Source organism: Papaver somniferum, chromosome 2, assembly GCF_003573695.1.
Source record: "Papaver somniferum cultivar HN1 chromosome 2, ASM357369v1, whole genome shotgun sequence".
NCBI lineage: Eukaryota > Viridiplantae > Streptophyta > Magnoliopsida > Ranunculales > Papaveraceae > Papaver > Papaver somniferum.
Window position 1 is genome coordinate 212243225 of NC_039359.1, and position 17187 is coordinate 212260411.

The 17187-nt window shown below is 38.0% G+C and overlaps 4 protein-coding genes across 4 annotated transcripts; 3 read left to right on the forward strand and 1 right to left on the reverse strand.

Annotated features, from left to right (window-relative positions):
- Positions 1-1008: 1008 nt before the first annotated feature.
- Positions 1009-3398, reverse strand: LOC113352770 (leucine zipper protein 1-like). The gene is made up of 7 exons (XM_026596547.1): positions 3387-3398; positions 3225-3299; positions 2810-2959; positions 2529-2699; positions 1807-2451; positions 1546-1636; positions 1009-1466 (listed from the first exon to the last, which is right to left on the reverse strand). Exons 1-7 carry the CDS (start codon positions 3396-3398, stop codon positions 1009-1011), a joined length of 1602 nt encoding a protein of 533 aa, XP_026452332.1.
- A 2627-nt stretch (positions 3399-6025) lies between these two features.
- Positions 6026-7197, forward strand: LOC113352772 (trans-resveratrol di-O-methyltransferase-like). Its single transcript, XM_026596548.1, has 2 exons — positions 6026-6796; positions 6880-7197. The coding sequence occupies exons 1-2, from the start codon at positions 6026-6028 to the stop codon at positions 7195-7197; spliced, it is 1089 nt and encodes a 362-aa protein (XP_026452333.1).
- A 3395-nt stretch (positions 7198-10592) lies between these two features.
- On the forward strand, positions 10593-13000 carry LOC113350441. The gene is made up of 2 exons (XM_026594576.1): positions 10593-10753; positions 11946-13000. The coding sequence occupies exons 1-2, from the start codon at positions 10718-10720 to the stop codon at positions 12510-12512; spliced, it is 603 nt and encodes a 200-aa protein (XP_026450361.1). The 5' UTR covers positions 10593-10717; the 3' UTR covers positions 12513-13000.
- Positions 12512-14788, forward strand: LOC113352773 (protein CROWDED NUCLEI 2-like). The gene is made up of 4 exons (XM_026596549.1): positions 12512-12956; positions 12997-13778; positions 13881-14050; positions 14344-14788. The coding sequence occupies exons 1-3, from the start codon at positions 12512-12514 to the stop codon at positions 13923-13925; spliced, it is 1272 nt and encodes a 423-aa protein (XP_026452334.1). The 3' UTR covers positions 13926-14050; positions 14344-14788.
- Positions 14789-17187: the final 2399 nt, after the last annotated feature.

Genomic DNA, 17187 nt, shown 5'->3' on the forward strand with positions numbered 1-17187 from the left:
GGCTAATATTCATGGGAATAATTAGGCCTGTCGCATTGTCTCGGAGGAGAATAAAATAAATGTTAAGACGAGGTTGATGGATTAGTATTTGAAAGGGTAATAAGCGCCTGAGACTTCGTCGAATTAAAATCCTTCAGAAAGGACGAGGCAAAATAAGACCTTAACTAGGAGGCACAATAAAACCTTGTAAATCCACAAACAAATTCTCTCATAATAATTCGCGACCAAACCTGGCAAGGAAGTTAACGAGTACTAAGGAAACAAAGTAGATATAAAATATATCGACTTATGCAACACTGGCTTGATCATCTAATGGTCAACGAGAACAAGAGGCAAAGGAACGAGAAAGAGGCAAAGGCGAAGACACGAGACAAAGGCAAAAAAAAAAGGGTGAACATCGTATAAAGAAGCAGATATGCAACGAAACAATTCGTAGATTTCATAAGAAAAGAAGATATAGGAGACGAGGTGACGAAGATAAGTCTGTAAGAGGAGAATAATATATTTACGTTTTTTTCTTCTTTAGCATAATAATAAGGCTTAGCGTTCCGACTTAACGAAAAAGCAAAGGAAGAGGCAAAAGCCAACAAAATATGAAGATTAAAGATAAAGAAAACGTGAAAGACATGAACGAAATACAAAATAAGATGCGGCGAGATGTTTCGCGAATCAAAGGGAAGTGAAGGATTTGCCAAGGTCAATTCACCCTACAACCAACCTCGAAAACATACAAAAGAACAAGAGGCAAGTATATACTTTAAGTTTCGTTATTATTTTGAGTGTTTCCTCGGTAAGTATATAGTTGGCGAAATAAAAGTCATAATGTTGAGTAAATAATAAAAGATCATTGAATAAATATGTACCAAAGCAAAATAGAAAACTGCTAACCAAAATATTATCCAAGGAAGTTAAGATGTTTGCCCCTCAAGATTGGGAGCGCCCAGAAAGATAAAATGTTTTTAAATTAGCCAAGTTGTACGATCAAAATAGGAAAGAAGAAAACTAAGGCTATTGCTGAGGAGAGGCGTCATCAGTAACGGTTGTTTCAGGGATCTTATCACGCGCTCCACCAAGACCAGCATCAGTACTAGAAGAAGCTTCCTTGGAATCTTCTTCCATGGCCTTCGTGTCAACAACCTTCTGTTCCTCGCCATCTTCAGAAAACCCATCTTCTTCGCCTGGGACGATTTCGTCATCCTTTGGTTGCTCGTCATCAGAGAACACCTCCAAAGGAAAAAAAGGATGAAGAATGCCGTGCTCATCACAGTAAGCGTCGAAAAGAGGAACCAGGTAGTTCTGAGTATTCTTGCGAGATAGCTTGGTTACCTTCGCGGAAGTTTCCATCATCTCGTCCAAATCGGCATTCAAGTCACCCACCTCATTTTGTAGACGGGAAGCCTCTAAGCGAGATTCATCCCTTTCGTTGGAAAGGCGAAGGACTTGGCTCTTGTGGCGCTCTTCGGACTCTGCAAAATAGGACAAAATCTTATCAGAAATTTGTAAATCGGCATAACTAATGATGTATTGCATTACACCTAAAGCTACCTTCCAAATGCAAAAGGGTGGTATTCAAAGTCTCTTGAATATAGGTATACAAATGATCCAGCTCGGAGATTTTTAGATCTGAATCTTGGAGCTGAACACATAACTCGTGATATGCATTGTCCCAGCCTTTACCATGGCCAGACTTTGAAATATCTTTATCAGATTGGATGATGAGGGCACCCTTGTTTTTACGAGAACCCGGGGGCTTGGCTTGAGAGGAAGGATTAACGGGCTTCGGGAAAGAGAAGTTGTCTAGCTGACCGGAAGGAGTTCCATTTTCGTCTTCAAACGGTCAACCTCCTCGTTCAAATCAGTCACTTTATTGCGAGATCTGCGAAGATTAGATACAACCTTGATTTTACTGTTGATGTCACGCTCGTAATCTTCTTCCAACCTCTTGAAAGTAGCTATCGACGAAAGGTGGAGATTACTTGAAGTAAAGAGGGAGTTGTTGACTCGCTCAAGCTCCAACTTCAGGCGCTCATTATCATCATGCGAACAGTCAATTGACAAACAATCTACTTGAGAGAAATGAGTTTCGACCTTCTCATTCAAAATTGTGTTTTCGGACACATAACAATCATTCTGGGTCATGAGGTTCAGGTTCTCAGCACGCATATCTTCTAGCGAGGCAGCTGATTCGGAAGCATTCGCTTGGCGTTGCATGCATCGAGCTTGACGAAATATGACATAAGAAAATAAAAAAAGTAGAGACAAAGGCAAAGAAATAATCTGCGAGGGAAGTGACTTACTCAAAAGCTTTTCCATTTTCTGTCTTTGCTTGCTAGAGTGCTCCTTTTCTTCTTTGAGCTCCTTTGCCAAAGACTTGATCAGAGCCTCGTCATTCTTAGCTTTCTCGCGAACAAGCCTAGTATCCACAAGGTTGGCCATGTGGCGATTGACTTCCTGCGAATTGGAGAGATAAAACTTAGGAGATAAATCTTGGACAGAGAAAGACACAACGAAAAGGAAAAAGGGGTCACCTGAGTCATCAATGCCGCGTACTGCTGGAGACTCAAATCCATAGAAGCACTTAGCATTACAGATGATTCCAGAAAGAGAAAGTCATCCGCACTAAGGGTCACCAACGATTCTAAGGCACGAGACCTCATGGAAGGGTCTTCGCGAGCCTTGACATAGACGTTTTGGAGAAACTTCATGTCAGGGTTAAATTTAAAATAGGGTTGGAAATTTTCGACGAAGTTATCTGCTTCTTCTCCTCGCCAGTAGAAGGATCATTGGCGAGCTTCTCGGGGCGTTTAACCTTGAGATGAACAGGAGGGTCAGGTACTTTGGCAGAGGAGGTTGCACGATATTGGAGAGGTTGAGGCTTGTTAGGAGTGGAAGAACTCCTAAGTATAGTAGCCTTGCGAACTGCAGCTACAACATCCAGGTCTAAGACCTTACGTTGCCTCTTGGGCCACCAGAAGAAGGATCAACAGTCTGTGAGACGATAAGTTCAGCGAGAGAGTTAACCAAAAAGAACGAGGCATGCAAGCTGATAATAATAATGAAATAAATATCTGAGAAGGAGGAGGAGGAATAGGATGTTCACGCCTTTTCCGCCCCTTAGTTGACTCAACAGCGGGCTGATTAACAAAGGAAGTATTACACTAGGAAGAATAGAAGATCAAATTTTTAGAATGTTACGAGAAGACAAAAATGAGCAAGATGGGTACCTGTTTAGGAGCGGGAGACCCAGTGACACCCGTTTCCTTATGATATTTGAGTAGACAAACAACATGCAACTCGTACTAAAGAAAGGAACAACAAAGATATGAGAGCCTATGAAATCAAAAGCGGGACAAAATTTTTTTTAAAAAAAAAAAAAAAGATGATACCTCGTCAGGCATGGACCAGTGAAGCTTCCAAGGGTCGCAGTCAGAAAGATGACGATATTGAGGAAGAGGACCCTTCCTAGGGTTTCCATTCTCGTCAAAACCTCAGACCAAAGGGCCTCTCACCACTAAGGGAAATGTCGCCCAATCTTCATCTTGCTCTATATTAAGAGGGCCCACGCCGGAAGAAACAGTTTTCGGCGAAGTAGTCTTATGGAAAAGTTCAATACCCCATTCTTAGAACTTCTTGGCACTGGTAAACCTCGCCGAATAACTAGCTGCGAAAGTGTCAGCGCTATAATCACGGGGATTGAACTCGTCAGTCGAAGATGGGATCTGTGAAGCATCACCCACCGAGCGAATAACGAACTCGCTAGAGATGCGAATTGTATTACCCGAAAGTTGAAAAACCCCGGCACTGGATCTTATTCAGAATCTCAAAGAAAGTGGGGTTGAAAGGATTGTAGATATGAAAGGTTAATCCGTCCCTTAACTGACCAAGGGAGATAATCATCTTCTCCGAAGACCAGGAGTCCGAGAGAATCCATCTAGAGTTCAACTCCATGTCAGGAGTCGCGCAAACGGCAGGAGACACAGAGAAATCAGTCGCTGGGAAAAAAGATATAGACCCATCTTCTGGAAATCAGATTGAAGATCCTCAAGGGATTTGAGTGAGGAAGTTGTGGAAGTTTTCTTAGAAGCCATAATAATGAAAAGGAAGTCGAGGGTGAAGGAAGGGTACAATAATGGCGAAGAAAAGAGAAAGCACGAAAACCAGAGAGACACAAAAGGGAGGAAGAGGAAAAGAAACCCCAAACTTAAGTCAAGCTGGATGTAAATAACGTAAAGGGATGGCTGGTTTAGAAGGTCGACGACACGTTCGAAGTATAAATAACCGGTAATAAACGGTTACCCCAAAAGCGTGGAGACGTGGAGACAGGAAAGTGGAGAACGTGTCAGCAAGGGATTCTGGAGCGATTCTTATTCCATTCTCGTATGACTCGAATGGAATAAGAAAAGGCAAAATGTAGGTACACGAAATAGGTTTTCCACGTGTCGGACGTAAAGAGGTAGAAAATCTCACTCTAAGATCCCAGTCAGGGACTTGTCAAATCAGATGTCAGAGATTATCTCACTGATATCCAATCACACGAAGACAAAGAGAAGATATGAGAAAAGGCAGGAATACTCACACGAAGATACGAAAGACCAGATTGAAGTGTCCAGAAAGTCACCAAGGACGAAGTCAGGAAAAGCGAAGTAGGATTACTTGGTTGAAAGCCAGGTCACGAAGTAGATAAATTATGGAGCAAGAAAAGAGACAGGTGTCCCGACAAGTCCATGTGAGAATAGTGAAACAAAGGGAAAAACTTTATAGAAAATGATCCGGGCGAAGTAAAAGGCACCTCCGCGAGAATGTAGCGAAGTAAAATGAGTTGTACTCCATTAGGGTTAGTTGGCCTATAAGTAGAGGTCCTTGGGAAAGATATGAGAGATCGGATTGGGGTTGAGTGGGAGAGCTTTGTTGAGAGGAGATTAGAATTTCCTTGTGTTTAAGAACTTGTACTTTGATTTCTTTGTATGATTCATCAATAAAGATTTTGGATTCATATTATTAAACATGTCTTAGATCATGGTTACTTTCCTTTTGGGTGTAGTACTGGATTCCAGTAGTTACACTTGGCTAGCCAGCGCCCTTTGCCATGTAATATCTTTGTTTTGTTAATAAATTCGGATTTAACCAAAAAAAAAAAGACAAACCCTAAAACAGCAAGCGCAAAACCTTGGTTGACCTATAGAATGATGTCCGGGATGATGATGATTAGCGTGGCTTATCATTATGTTTTCAAGACACGCAACACAAAGATACCTTTAAACTCCAAAAGACTATAACCAACTACGGAACTATCATGCTCATTCATTCATTGATATTGTCGTCGGGGTCGAGTCAAACTACACATTCAGCTGGGACTCGAATGAACTGAATATTCTCGTTGTATATGTCAAATAAAAGGAACATTTTGATCCTCTCACTACTATTAACTATCCGGTTACATAATAGGGGTGTGTTTCAGGTTATATCTGTAGATCAATTTTCTATTAGTTGGAGGGAAGTTTCGTTCCAACCATGAAAATCTCTTGGAGTGAATGCACAACCAATTATTATTGTTAACCAGGGCGTTTTTCTAGTGATCTTGCTATAGAGTTTGATTACATCATGCGCGACTGAGTTGCAACGAATTTAGGAGTATATAAAAGCTGCCATTTTAGAACTGGACTTCGTTCAAATCTTATGACAGAAGTATCTTGTTAGTTACTGATTTCAAAACCCGGTCATTGCAAAACAAAAACAAAAAAGACAGAGACGGCAGTCATTGTTTACTATATAACATTAACATGCACCAACAGGTGACATGTAGGGGTGTACTTGTCATGACGCATGCCCAATGTCCATGCATATTGACATATGAGAAATGGTGATTGCACGTAGCAGTGGGCATCCAGATGACATGACTCCTTCGTTACAGTATCTGTTTTTTTCTTATTAATAGAGCTTTTCTTATTAATAGATAGAGCGGCACCAATATGCAAATCGTAGCTCCACACTGAAGGCTTAGTAAACCTAAGAATACTTGAAAAAAATGGATTCAACCAGTCAAGAGCTGAAAACTAATGAATTGATGCAAGCTCAGACTCAACTTTATATGCATGCGTTAAGTTTTGCAAAAAGCATGGCTATCAAGTGTGTTGTTGAATTAGGCATTCCCAACATAATCCACAGCCATGGAAAACCCATGCCTCTCTATAGCCTCGTTGATGCTCTTTCTCTACCACCAACCAAAACGGAATATTTGAATCGCCTAATGCGTTTAATGGTTTATTCGGGAATATTTTCTACAGAAAGCCTTGAAAAAAATCAAGAAGACAAGGGATATATACTGACAGCAACTTCAAAGCTTTTGATAAATACCACCAAGACGACGTCATCTGCTGTTATCTTTTTGATCGATCCTTTCACGATGTCACCTTTTTATTTCTTAAGCGCATGGTTTCGAGGGAGTGGCTCCACACCATTTGAGGCTGCTCATGGTATGACCATATGGAATGCGTTGGAGCAAAACCCTGAGATACGAAAGACGTTCCATGATGCCATGGCTGGTGACTCCGGCTTGTTGATGAGTGTAATTGTCAATGAGGGTAAGAGGGTCTTTGAAAATTTGAAGTCATTGGTTGATGTAGGAGGTGGGACTGGAGCTACAGCTCAAGCCCTTGTTGAAGCTTTCCCAAATCTGGAATGCATGGTTTTGGATCTCCCAAATGTGATTGCAGACTTACCAGGGGCTACCAACATAGTCTTCATCGGCGGCGACATGTTCGATTCCATCCCTCGTGCAGATGCAGTTCTAATGAAGGTACGTAATAACATGGATATACACTAATACTAATTTACATTTGTTTATATACGCTATCTTACTCTCGTGGTTATTCTTGGCAGACTATTCTTCATGACTGGAATGATATGGACTGTGTTAAAATACTTCAGAAATGCAGAGAAGCTATTCCATCAAGACAAGAGGGAGGAAAGGTGATAATAATAGACGCCGTGATGAATGAAGATTACATTGAAAATAAACAAAAACAAGATTCGATTACTGAGACACAACTACTTCTGGACATTGCAGTGATGGGTGGACCTGGTGGTAAAGAGAGAACTGAGAAAGAATGGGAAAAGCTATTTCTTGAGTCAGATTTTTCCGGCTATAAGATAATATGCACTTTAGGATTTAGGTCTCTCATTGAGGTTTATCCCTAATATCTTCTCCAAAGAAGCATGTACGTGATAGACGTTCTTGAGCACAAAACAACACCAGTTTCTTTGGCGAACAAACAAAATAATCCATCAATAACTGATAATAAGTGTTTTGGTATTGTAAATTACTGTGTTGAATAAAGTGTGTAAAAGAGCTGCAGACTACTCTAATTATGTACACTCGTTGTGTCTGGTGGGAGTATGAGAATCCTCCTCCTTTCATATATCATCCAGATTTACAACTCTAGTTTGAACTAAAGAAGTTTACATTCTTAGACTATCCGACTCTAGTTGACGAGGAAGGATAAGCACTTTGGCATACATACAGATCTTGTATGCCAAAACGAATAATATTTTTTCTTAAAGTTTTCTTTGAACGGTCACTTGTCACTTCTAGCTAATGTTCTAGGCATGCATGTCAAACAGTAGTATATGGAAGAATATATATACCATACGGACATGACTGAAGAGAACATGTTTCATCTGAAATACCATCCAGGTGACAGCACTACTCAAAGCTCATTTAGATTCGTTGTACAATAAAGCAAATCAAAGTTACCCTAGCTTGTTGGTAAATACGTGTGTATCAACGTATCATATTGCCATACTGGACACCAGTTTGGCACAAATTGGTAGCCGTTTACAAAGAACTGGGCCTCGCTTTTGCCTTAGGTGATAGATCTGAATTACTAAGATCAAATTTTCGAAGATTAACCTTATAAACACTAGCAAAGATATAGAGATCTTTTTACCACATTTTCAATGTCTTTTTCACCCGTTGTCACCATTTATCGCCACTGGAAACTCTTTATTCATCATCATCTTTGTCCAGATTAATTCCCGGAAAATGGTGTTTTACTTTTATTTTTGGACACCAAATTGCTTTAAGGCCAAACATTATGGTGTGCCATTTCCCTTAGCTATAGCTTGTTTGAAGCTAAGGAAAATGGGTCTCAGGACAACATCATTATAGTGTTGTGCCATCCTTAGCTATACTGCACAAAAATTTTAAATAGTGCAAATCGGAAATTGAGTTTCCGTCCGTGTTTTTTTTTCCTGCTTCTTCTTTTTTTTTTTTTTGCCTTCTTCTTCTTTTCGATAGGAGTATTATGTGGGTTAAAAGATAATTGTTAATATATATATAATCGATAAAAAAGAGTTGTAGTAAAAAAAAGATTGGAAAAAGAAAGTTTTAATTAAAATTTGGGAAACTAGAAATGGATATTTTGTTTCCGTGTAAAAAGTCACGGAAAACGGGAACAGTTTCCGTAAAGTAATTCCATACTCTACTATCCGGATTAGATGTGATCAACTTTAAGCTACACGGAAGGCCATAATGATTGGTTTTCGTTACAATTAAGCTATAATCATTAAAAAAAATTATGGTGTATATATTCTCCCGTCTCTCAAAAAAATAAATCTTTAACTACTCTTTACGGGATGAAACAATAATATTTTCTCACAAAATTCTCCTCTAGCCTCAAAATCAATTGTGTGTGCATACCAATATGAGTAGTAATGTGTATGAAATCTCAAAAATATAAAAAGCAGAAGTAGTTATTTCTAAGGAAAGTTCTAGACAGAAACAGTGGAACTACAGTTTCCTAGATGTTTAAAAGGAAATGAGGTTGCAGATGTGGTGAACTTATTGCAAGTAACTGGTGATCCTAATAGTTCTCGTGTTTTGGAAGGTACGGCAGATGATGACAGACACTGGAACTATGGTATGGGTAAAGGTTTCTCAGTAGCAAATGCTTACTCTTCTATACAAACGGATGGTTTTCTTATCTTTTCTAACAAACAACTTTGGAATCCAAAAATTCCTCTAAAAATTGTTTTTTTTTGTTTGGACCATGTGTTATGATGGTGCTCCAACATTAGATTATCTTCATAATGCTGGTCCAGTACAAGATGTTAATTTCTTATTTTGTGATAATCATATTGAGACGTATTCCCACCTCTTTCTACATTGCAAGATGGCTTACGAGGTATGGTTCTATTTCTTGAATGGTTTTGGCATTGAATGAGTACATTCTTGTGATGTCAAAAGACTTAAAAAGATTTTGGGGTTATTTGCCGTTTGCTATATGGTGGAGTTTGTGGAAAGAACGAAATAACAGGCTTTACAACAATAGGGCACAAGGTGCGAATCAAATTATCATCGATGTAAAATATTTGTTGTTCAAGTGGACTATAAACACAAATGTATTTTATGACTCTAATTTATCCACACTTATTTGTAATTGGGATGTTGTGATTCACACATCCACGTAATCTGTTTTAGTTTTTTTGTCACCATTTTGGTGACTTAGAACATTTTATAAAATTTTGCCCTTTGCCAGTAAAACAAAAATAAATGTTCTAGACAGACCTTTCAGTTGAATTATCTAAAACCATGTAGATAAATGAAAGATGAGCCCGCCGCACCTAGAAAACACGGGATCCCATTTTTGATTTTGGTTGGATATCTACACGATTTTGGTGTGGTCATCCAGACGATTCACCAAGAATTTTCTAAATACAAAAACTTAGGAGGTGGGTCCCACTCCAACGTGAGTGAGACGCTTTGTGTGTTGTTCCGGGGTGTCGTGTGTTTAGCGCAAGCATTATGGTGTACTATTTCACTTAGCTATATATTATTCATAGGAAAAGATAAGTATTATGGGACGTCATTTGGGTCAAAATCTCTTTGTTTCACTAAAAAGCGACGAGACACAAATACTAAGTTATCATTTAAAAAACTGATTTACTAAAATAAGCTTTTGTGACACACAACTAAAACCTCTATTTGGCATGACGGTTTTCATGCTCTCTTCTTTGGAGGAAGTAAGAGTTCAACCCTAAATCTTGTAACTATTAGTAGTATTTAGGGACCACAACTAACCACTGTGCTGACTCGTAAAAATTAAATCGGTAAATAATTGGCCTTAGAATTTTGGTTTAATGAATACTGGAGCAGTGGTTTTCTACCGACAATGAAAATAAATCATGTTAAAATCGTTTCTCACACTTTTTTTTTATTATTTGTGGGACTCATTCCTCGGAAGACGTGCAGTGGGCTGTGTGTGGCGGTTTGTTTTCTTAGTTCTTTTCCCACTCTATTGATACTTTTCATTTCGATATTCGAGTTGCTGTTTCGATATTCGAGTTGCTGGATACCGGAGTTGTGAGGCTGTAGTAATCACTTTACACGTCGGACCACACCAAGAAATTGTCTTCATTTTATATTCCATCACACCACCCTAAAACTTAACTCATGATCGGGACGTGTCACATACTCAATGGATAAAGCACATATAAATCATTATTAAATGTACTACTGAATCATACACCATTCAATTAGATGAACTGTCTAGATTCAATCAAAATTTCTACAAATAAAAATCAGAAAATGATTCTTTCAGCTCTCAGAATTCTGAGTCTCTTACTTTCAGTCATTCACTCTAAACCCTAGAAATCCAACATCTCCCTTACAAAGAATCACAAACCCAACACACAGATTTCCCAGAGAGGGAGTATTGGTATGGAGAAATCTGAAGAGGAGATGCCATCTACAGAGGTCAGTTTTTGTTTCTTTGATTTTTCTTTGAGTTCATCATTTTTATGTTTTACAAAATTTCATATAACTAGGGATGGATGGAGCTGTTCAGATTTTTATAATGTTAGACCATTTGGTTTCTTGTTTTTAGTTTTTAGCATGCCTGACTTAGGGGGTGTTGAAATCAGACCTTAATGTTCATCACTGGGGTTTGATTTACAAACAAAATTTTGTTTTGGAAATTCTGACTTGAGGGGTCTGAGTAAGACACTTATGTGAGTAGAAGTCAGAGCTTAAGACATTTGGGTTTGGATTGAAAAAGAGCTGAAGGTTTTAGCATGCCTGACTTGGGAGTGTAGAAGTCAGAGCTTAATGTTCATCAATGGGGTTTGATTAGAAAACAAAATTTGTTTGTGTCACTTCTGACTGGAGGGATCTGAGTAAGACACTCATATGAATTAGATTTGGCTTTTTACATTGAAAAAATTGAAGTTTTGTTTTTAGGATGTCTGAGTCGGTGGGGTCTGAGTCAGACGCTCATTTGTCTTTTCGGGTCTGTCAAAAACGAAGTTTTAGCTTTGGCAAACTTGGAGGTGGTTTGCGAGTCAGACTTCCAAAGGGACATTCGAGTCTAATTGAAAAAGTTTAGTGGTTTTTGTTCCTGATACTTGTCTGTGACTCTGGAAGGAGATTTATGTACGGTTGTTTGAATTGTCAATTGTATGTTACTAGAGCTTGAGTCAGACCTTATGTTGAACTGGGAGGGTCCAAGCCAGTCACTCAATTCTCAATGTAGAAAAGATGTTTTAGTTAGTTTTCACGTTTATGTCACATTTAGGTCTGATGAAAGTAATAAAGTTTTAGCTATGGCAGGTCTGGCTTGGTCTGGCTTGGTGGTTTGAGTTAAACATCTAAGGAAACTTTGTTTCTAGTTGAAAAACATAGTTTCTATAAGCCTGATCGCGCGCGGCTCTGGTCCAGATTTTTCGAAGAACTGTTGTTTTCTTCCTGGTTTAAAGTTTTTGGATGGTTGACCCCTGGGTCTGAGACAGATCCTCGGGGATCCGTAGGTCGCATATAGAATTGTTATCATCAAATGTTCAGGAAAATGTATCATGATTTTTTTGAAAACTGTAAATTATGTTCTGTTAGGTGTCAGGATTTTTAATGTGAGATTGTAACTTACCTTATTGTATGTTTGTCATATGATCAGGCAGAAATGAAGAATCTGCAAGAAAAAGTGAGTGAATTACAAACAAAGCTTTTAGTTGCTACAAAACCCTTAACCGATGATTATATTAAGGGTATAGAAGTGTTTGCAATGAAAATGAGGCAGTTTTGGAAGGAAACATTAGATGAGATAAGGACAAAACTGAAAGCAAAGCAACATGAATTTGTGCTGCTAGAAAATGTTTCTCCTAAAGCTAAATTGGACTACTGTGTTGAATTACTTGCCGTAAGAGTAAGTGAAACAGTAATTAGTGATATTTGTAGCGGTTATAAGGAATTTGCTAGTGATGAAATTACTGAGCTGAGTATAAAATTGGTACAAAAGCAACTTGATTATGATTGCTTGGTAATGATATTAAAGTTCTTTCCGAAGAAAGAAAGAAATTCAGGGATTCAGCGGAAAAGGAAAACGAAGAACTGTTCAAATTTTTCAAGGAGAAGAAAGAAGAAATTAAGAGGCTTGAAGAAGAAAGGGAGAAACTCACGGAGTCGGCAAATAAAGAAAATGAAGAAATTTTTAAGTTTTTTTGTGAGAAGAAAGCTGAAGTGATGAAGCTTGCAAGTTTATGTCAATTTCTTAGCACAAAAGCTAAGGATCTTGCACGGGAACATGTGGAAAAACTATCTAAATCAGATGAAGAGAGGGAACTTAAGCTGAAGAAACTAGAAAGTGATACGGAATTGCTTATCAAAGAGAAGGCTGCCTTAGCTAGTGAAATTGATTTACTTAACAATGAGAAGGTTATATTGGTAAGTGTTTTTGAAAAACTCAACAAAGAGAAGGCTATGTTAGAAAGAGATATCGAATTACACAAGAAAGACAAGGGTATCTTAGCAACAGATGTTGAATTTCTCAAAGGGGAAAAGACTATCTTAGTAAGTGATGTCGAAGTGCTCAAAGAAGAGAAGCTTGTCTTAGCAAGTGCTGCTGAATTGCTCAAGAAAGAGAAGGCCAACTTAACAAGCGATATCGAACTGCACAAGAAAGAGAAAGGTATCTTGGCAAGTGATATCGAATTACACAAGAAATTAAGATAAGGGTGTCTTGGCAAGTAATGTTGAATTTCTCAAGAAAGAAAAGGCTATCTTAACAAGTGCTGCTGAATCGCTTAAGAAAGAGAAGTCTATCTTATCAAACCATATCGAATTACACAACAAAGAGAAGAGTGTCTTGGTAAGTGATGTCAAAGCGCTCAAACAAGAGAAGATCCTCCTGGAAAGTGCTGCTGAATTGCTTAAGAAAGAGAAGGCCATCTTAGCAAGCGATATCAAATCCCACAAAAAAGAGAAAGGTATCTTGGCGAGCGAAGTTGGATTTCTCAACAAAGAGAAGGGTCTCTTGGCAAGTGATGTCAAAGTGCTCAAAGAAGAAAAGATCGTCTTAGCAGGTGCTAATGAATTGTTTAAGAAAGAAAAGGCCATCTTAGCAAGTGATATCGAGTTACACAAGAACGAGAAAGTTATCTTGGCAAGTGATGTGGATATCCTCAACAAGGACAAGTCTATCTTGGTAAGCAATGCCGAAGTTCTCAAAAACGAAATCTCCATCTTGTCAAATGATGTTCAAGTACTCAGGGAGGAGAAGGTTATCTTGTCAAATGATGCAGAATTACTCGCCAGAGAAAAGGAAAAACTGCAAGGCGATTTTGAATTTCTTAATGAAGAGAAGAATGAGTTTGTTAGGTCTGAACGAGAGAAAGCACTAGCCGATAATGAAAAAGCATTGGAGGTTCTCAGAGCGCTATACCAAACTCAGCTTCTCAGGGAACGCTGGTACCAAAACGAACTTCAAGAAATTCGGCAAGCATTGATCAAGGTATTAGTACCAACTGTGTTTTTGTTTATTTTTACTTTTAATCTACTACGATCTGGTAAGAATGCAAGTTTGTCGTTTGTTTGTGCACACATTTTCTGTAAGTGTTGGGGTCTGAAACGAAAAGCAGAAAGACAGTGTTTGGAGTAAAGATAACAAGAGCAGGAAACCAAGAAATTTGGAACTATAGAGAGAATAAGACAGCCACAATGAAAGAAGTAATTAATCATCTAACCAAAAGGTGCTAAACCCAATTTTTAAAGAACTGGTTGCGAGTAAGTTTATTAACATATTCTGGCTCTCCACTCTTTTTGACTAGTTAGTTACTGGATTTGCTTAGGGTGCTCAGTCATATAAGGCTATAGCTCTATATATAGCCATTTTCTGGGTACAGGATATGTATAATCAAATGTTCTCAGTACTTCAGTTTGTCGGAGATGTCATGACATCCTATTCGCTTGTAAATACTTATCATCAGACTTGATCAGCTGGTTTCTTTTTCTGATGATTGCTGAATGTTTGTTATTATGTGTTCCGTCATTATAATAGCTTGAGGTTTGTATGACAGAATTTAAGGAAAGGCATTACAACACAGCATGAGATAGTAAAGAAGTTGCACTTAAAGGGTGAAGTCATTGGGTGATAAAAAAAAATGCATAAATCAATACTTCGAGGATGTTTATGCTGACGTGGCGCAACCAAATTGAATTTGAAGTTTTCTGAAACAGTGATTCTGCTCGGCCCACCAGTCAATCCCATTATCAAACCCACTACTGACTTGGGTTGACTTTTACATTTTCTTCGGTCCATAGCTAAAGGTTTTCTTCTCCGTCGTTTTGTTCAAGTTCTGGTTAAAAAATCAAAAACAAGTACTATCATTCAAAATTCACATCGAACATTAGTACTTGAACAGATCACCGTTCTTTCATGTGCGGATGATTATCTGATTATTACGTACATGTTAATGATTGTATTATTCAGAATGGGATTAAGTAGGTGTCTTTAGAACTTCACAATCAGTTGCCAATATGCAGCTTCTTAGCCATGAGAGGAAAATATCATTTTTCTTCTTACGTTTCTGATTCATGTGACAGAGAAAATGATAGTGTTATGTGCACCTTACCCTTCAGTTAATGATTCATGGAATCATGGTACCTACTGCAAATGTCCATGAATACTTGTCTAAACTTCCATTAGGCATAAATCATGTACAAGCAACATAGATGACCAATTTAATCAGTTTCAGAAATAAATTTTCGCAAATATTCTTTCAACCTTTGTTTGATTTCTTCGAAATCCGTTAATTGCAACTTCAGTATTCGATTTCCGCAATGTTTTTTTTTGTTGTTGTTGTAAACTTTACCAAATCCACCAAACCCAAGTAGATCTGTATCTGTATAGGCTTTCGTTGTGCGCTTCAGAGAGTATCCACGGGTACCAATATATATCTAATTCCAATGATCAATCACATCTCTATTCCTAGATTTCTCGTAACCCCCAAAACTTACACAACTAGATTTTCAGTCCCAATGAAATAAGTTTTATTTTTTTATTTTCAGATTTATAAGCTAAACCTTGAACGAGTTTTTGGTTGATATATTTGTAAGCTAAAATCTGTTCAGCTGCTAATGTTCGATGCGAGTTTTTGGATGATAGATCGAAGATTTTTTGATTGCCTATTTTGCGACCAGAACTTGAATGAAACGAAGAACGAGAAATAAAAGTCTAGCCACGTCACGGCCTGAGGGTGGGATTGACCGGTGGGATGAAAAGAATTATTGTTTCTGAAAATATAGCGGGCCACGTGGCAGCATAGTCCGAAACGTTCTGAATCTCTTCTGAAACGTAGAGGCAGCATCGTCTGAAACGGTGTGACTCTTATCTATGTAGAGGCAGCATTGTCTGAATTGGAATGGGATAACGGGATCCACCTTTTATTTGAAACGCAATGACTCCTTTTAAGTAACTGCTTGAAAGAAAAACATGAAACAACCCAAATTTTCAAGGGATACTCATAATTTGTTAGGGAAAACAGTTCTTTCAGATTTAATTCTGAGTTTTCCTTACAGATCCGTTCCACCGGCCAAGTGAACAAAAAACTTCTTTCTTAAGAACGTGAATCATAATAATGGACGAGAAGATGTTGGAACTTGGAAGATTCCAAAGGAGTATTCCTTGGCAAATCTTTATAGCCATGTAAGTCGCAGTAAATAATTGCAGTATTAATGTAGATGTTCGATAAAATGACATAGAGGGGACGGCTATTTTTAGCCATGATACCGTGCAAGAATCAAAAATAGATGAAGGTTAACATCTGATTCGATGGAACTAAGCGAGGCTCGAAGGGTATTTAAATTGTGTACTCTCTTCATGCAATAAAAAATTCTTAGTTACATGATGATGACGACATGTTAATGAAAAAAGCAGAAGACATATTCAGTTCAGTATTCAATTAGGGTAAATTTTAGTAAGAATCATATTGAAAAAAAATTCATCGAAAGTTGTTCTCAAGAATTTAGATGTCATGTTCTGTTTTCTTTTTGTCTTTAAAATGTAGATGTTATGTTATCAATTAGTGTTTTAGAACGGTATCATCATTTACTGTTTTAGAACGGTATCAACATCAAAGGAGAATATACGAAGGGAGGTTTTGTTGAATAAGTAGAAAAACGCAGGAACGGTACGTATGTTGTGGGAAACAAAACCAATAATGGAGGTAAAAGCAAATAAATGGAGAAAGATAACAGATACCGTACATCTTCAAAAAGGTAGAAGAAATAGGAAGATCAATTATGGAATTATCTTTTTTGGTTGATAACATTAATAAGTCTTTGTTAATCTAATCTTTTTCACAACAGAGCGACTGCCTAGAGTATCTGTGAAAATGTACTTTCTTCACAGCAAATCCCTCGAGGACTAACCCCGTGTAGTTATTTCGAATCAAACTCGAGGTATGTATAAATTTCATTTTAGTTCACAATTCTCTATAAAAGAATCATACTAATTCATTTTGTCTAATTAGATGTCATCTGCGGAGTCCAGGACAGGCAAATTAGAAAAAACCATGGTACTTGGGAGTTGGCATACACATTTCATTTTGTGATCATGCTCTGAGTGAGTGATATCCAGTGGGTCTAAGAAAACACTGTTATCTAGGGTTACGATGATACCTTTCTTGGTTTTGAAACCGACATATAATTGTGTAAAAAGTATCATGCAGTTCACAATCATATTGGTTACGATGATACCTTTTCAGGCAAGCATTCTGGTGGTGCAGCTTCGACGGTGTCAAGTATAATTTTTCATGACTGAGCAGCTTCTCCATGTCCTTTTTACTTATGTCTCCACTTCATTGCCTCCGACTCCGTATCTCAACAATCTGAACACCTTCATATTGGTTACAACAAGAACT

Bases quoted from the DNA above. Each gene is read 5' to 3' on its own strand.
- LOC113352770 (XM_026596547.1), bottom strand. The intron at 2,960-3,224 runs GTACCCATCTTG...TGGTGGCCCAAG, and splicing joins GGTCTCCCGCTCCTAAACAG to AGGCAACGTAAGGTCTTAGA. The intron at 1,467-1,545 runs GTAGCTTTAGGT...CCTATTTTGCAG, and splicing joins CACCCTTTTGCATTTGGAAG to AGTCCGAAGAGCGCCACAAG.
- LOC113352773 (XM_026596549.1), top strand. From the start codon at position 12,512: ATGAAGCTTGCAAGTTTATGTCAATTTCTTAGCACAAAAGCTAAGGAT. The intron at 12,957-12,996 runs GTATCTTGGCAA...CAAGAAATTAAG, and splicing joins ACTGCACAAGAAAGAGAAAG to ATAAGGGTGTCTTGGCAAGT. The intron at 13,779-13,880 runs GTATTAGTACCA...ATTTTCTGTAAG, and splicing joins TTCGGCAAGCATTGATCAAG to TGTTGGGGTCTGAAACGAAA.
- LOC113350441 (XM_026594576.1), top strand. From the start codon at position 10,718: ATGGAGAAATCTGAAGAGGAGATGCCATCTACAGAG. The intron at 10,754-11,945 runs GTCAGTTTTTGT...TCATATGATCAG, and splicing joins AGGAGATGCCATCTACAGAG to GCAGAAATGAAGAATCTGCA.
- LOC113352772 (XM_026596548.1), top strand. From the start codon at position 6,026: ATGGATTCAACCAGTCAAGAGCTGAAAACTAATGAATTGATGCAAGCT. The intron at 6,797-6,879 runs GTACGTAATAAC...TATTCTTGGCAG, and splicing joins CAGATGCAGTTCTAATGAAG to ACTATTCTTCATGACTGGAA.